Source organism: Propithecus coquereli, unplaced genomic scaffold, assembly GCF_000956105.1.
Source record: "Propithecus coquereli isolate 6110/MARCELLA unplaced genomic scaffold, Pcoq_1.0 Scaffold274, whole genome shotgun sequence".
Lineage (NCBI taxonomy): Eukaryota > Metazoa > Chordata > Mammalia > Primates > Indriidae > Propithecus > Propithecus coquereli.
Genome location: NW_012148330.1, coordinates 479394 through 481307, shown reverse-complemented (window position 1 = coordinate 481307; position 1914 = coordinate 479394). Strand labels below are relative to the sequence as shown.

The following is a 1914-nucleotide window of genomic DNA, read 5'->3' as shown; positions in this document are numbered from 1 at the left end:
TTTTAATATTCAGCAGGTTAAGGAAACTCATGGTCAGCTTTAGAATTTTAGTCACTGCTGAGCTTTCAAGGTGTCAAGACCCTAAAATAATATGAACAGCAGGAGTACTAAATCTTTCATTATTTCCAGTTTCCCCTTGAGCATACTGACTTTGCAATAAAGAAACTGTCATTTACACTCTTCTTTATTGCAAGGTGGGTAATAGCCACAGGGAGAAAAATAAGGAACTGTGTCAAGTTAGCCTAACTGCCATTATGATTAATGTGTAATCATTGCACATTTGCATCTACTCTTTTCATATACAGGTACTTCATAGATTGGAAGAGTGATGGGGACAGCTACTTTACAGTAGATGGAACTGAAGGAACCATCGCCACTAATGAATTACTAGACAGAGAAAGCACTGCGCAGTATAATTTCTCCATAATTGCGAGTAAAGTTAGTAAGTATGGCATGGACAGAATCAATGTTATACTGCAGTTCTTTGGATTTAAGACTCTTAAATGAGTCCCTGCTGAGGTGTTTTTCATTTTTGGACTGACAGCTGAGTGGTCTCCCAGGGAAACTCAGAAACCTGCTCCTTTTCCTCATGGCATAAGTCCAGAGAAATTGTGACAGCTGCCACTGAGCCCTGTTTGCAGGATTGCAGGAATATCTAGTAGTGCATTTCATTGTGTGACCTCATCCTTTTCTGTCCTTTACCTTCAGAAATCCACCAAAGTCTCAACCTCTCTTCCACACAGGATTCTTGTATATATCGTTGGGAGTTTCACAGAGCCAGGCGAGAGGAAATAATTACCATATAAAAATCACCCATTCTGAAATATTTTCTGAAATTGAAGAGGGCATTTTAAATATCATCCATCTTCCCTCTCTCCCCTTTTCATTAAAATTTATATTTCAATGAATGTCACTGTGGAATATAGGAATATAGGAGTTTTAATTGCAGTTCTTCAAGGAGTTGCTCAGAATCTACAGTAGCATTAGGAATTGTTCCTTGTATCAGTTTCTGCTTGGTTCAGAAGAGACTCCTCTAGACTGAAAGTGATTATAGGTTTTATTTGTTTGACTGAACAATCAAGGATATTATCACAACTTCTTCAAGTGATAGATTAGGGTGGGAGTGGTGACTTTGGCTCTTGACATAGCTGTTTTTAATAAAAGCACATCTTCCCAATCCTTCTGCTTATGGTCTCTTGAAAGGTTTAGGAAAATCCCATTTGAGTCTCTTTCATTTTGTTTCCTCTTTATTTTGTTTGGTGCATCTGGTGCAAATATATAATACTCTGGCAGCTAATTTCACCTTTCAGTGTAAGGAAGAGCTGTGAACATTTCTGTTGAGGGGTTTTGATCTGTCTCAACTCAGTGGGGGCGTAAATATGAAACAGTTTTGTTTATCTTCAACAACTGCTTCCAAATATGGATAGTCATACACCTTCTCCCACTCCCTAGTGATGTCTTTAATCTTAGGCTATTCTGATTATTAAAAGTAAGTCTAACATTGAAGAACATGCAGCTTCTACCTTGTTTGTTGGAACTCTTACTCTTAGTGTTCTGACCTGTCTTGTAAGAAGTCTGAGTCCCCTGAGCCTGCCCAACTGGACAGGTCACGTGGTGGTGCTCCGGTTGACAAACTCTGCTCAGCTCTGCCTTCCAAACATATCTGCTATCGATGTGTGAGTGATACCATCTTAGAACCTCTAGTCCAGTACACTTGGTAGTGAATGCTATCGTGTAAACTTCATCAGTGCTATGTGAAATGGAATTTTAACCTAGCCAAACCCTGCCGAGATCCTTACTCACAAAATATTATGAAGAAATATGAACATATAATTATTTCAAGCAACTACATTTTGGAGTTGTTTGTCATTACATGGTAATAGATATCTGGAGAACCCAAAGACAGCATAAATT

The 1914-nt window shown here is 38.6% G+C and overlaps 1 protein-coding gene across 1 annotated transcript in view; it reads left to right on the top strand.

Annotated features, from left to right (window-relative positions):
• LOC105813251 (cadherin-12-like) overlaps positions 1-1914 on the top strand; it is a 176586-nt gene that overhangs the window by 124738 nt on the left and 49934 nt on the right. The window contains exon 7 of the mRNA XM_012647900.1: positions 306-438. Coding sequence (XP_012503354.1) covers positions 306-438 — 133 coding nt within the window. The remainder of the gene's footprint in view (positions 1-305; positions 439-1914) is intronic.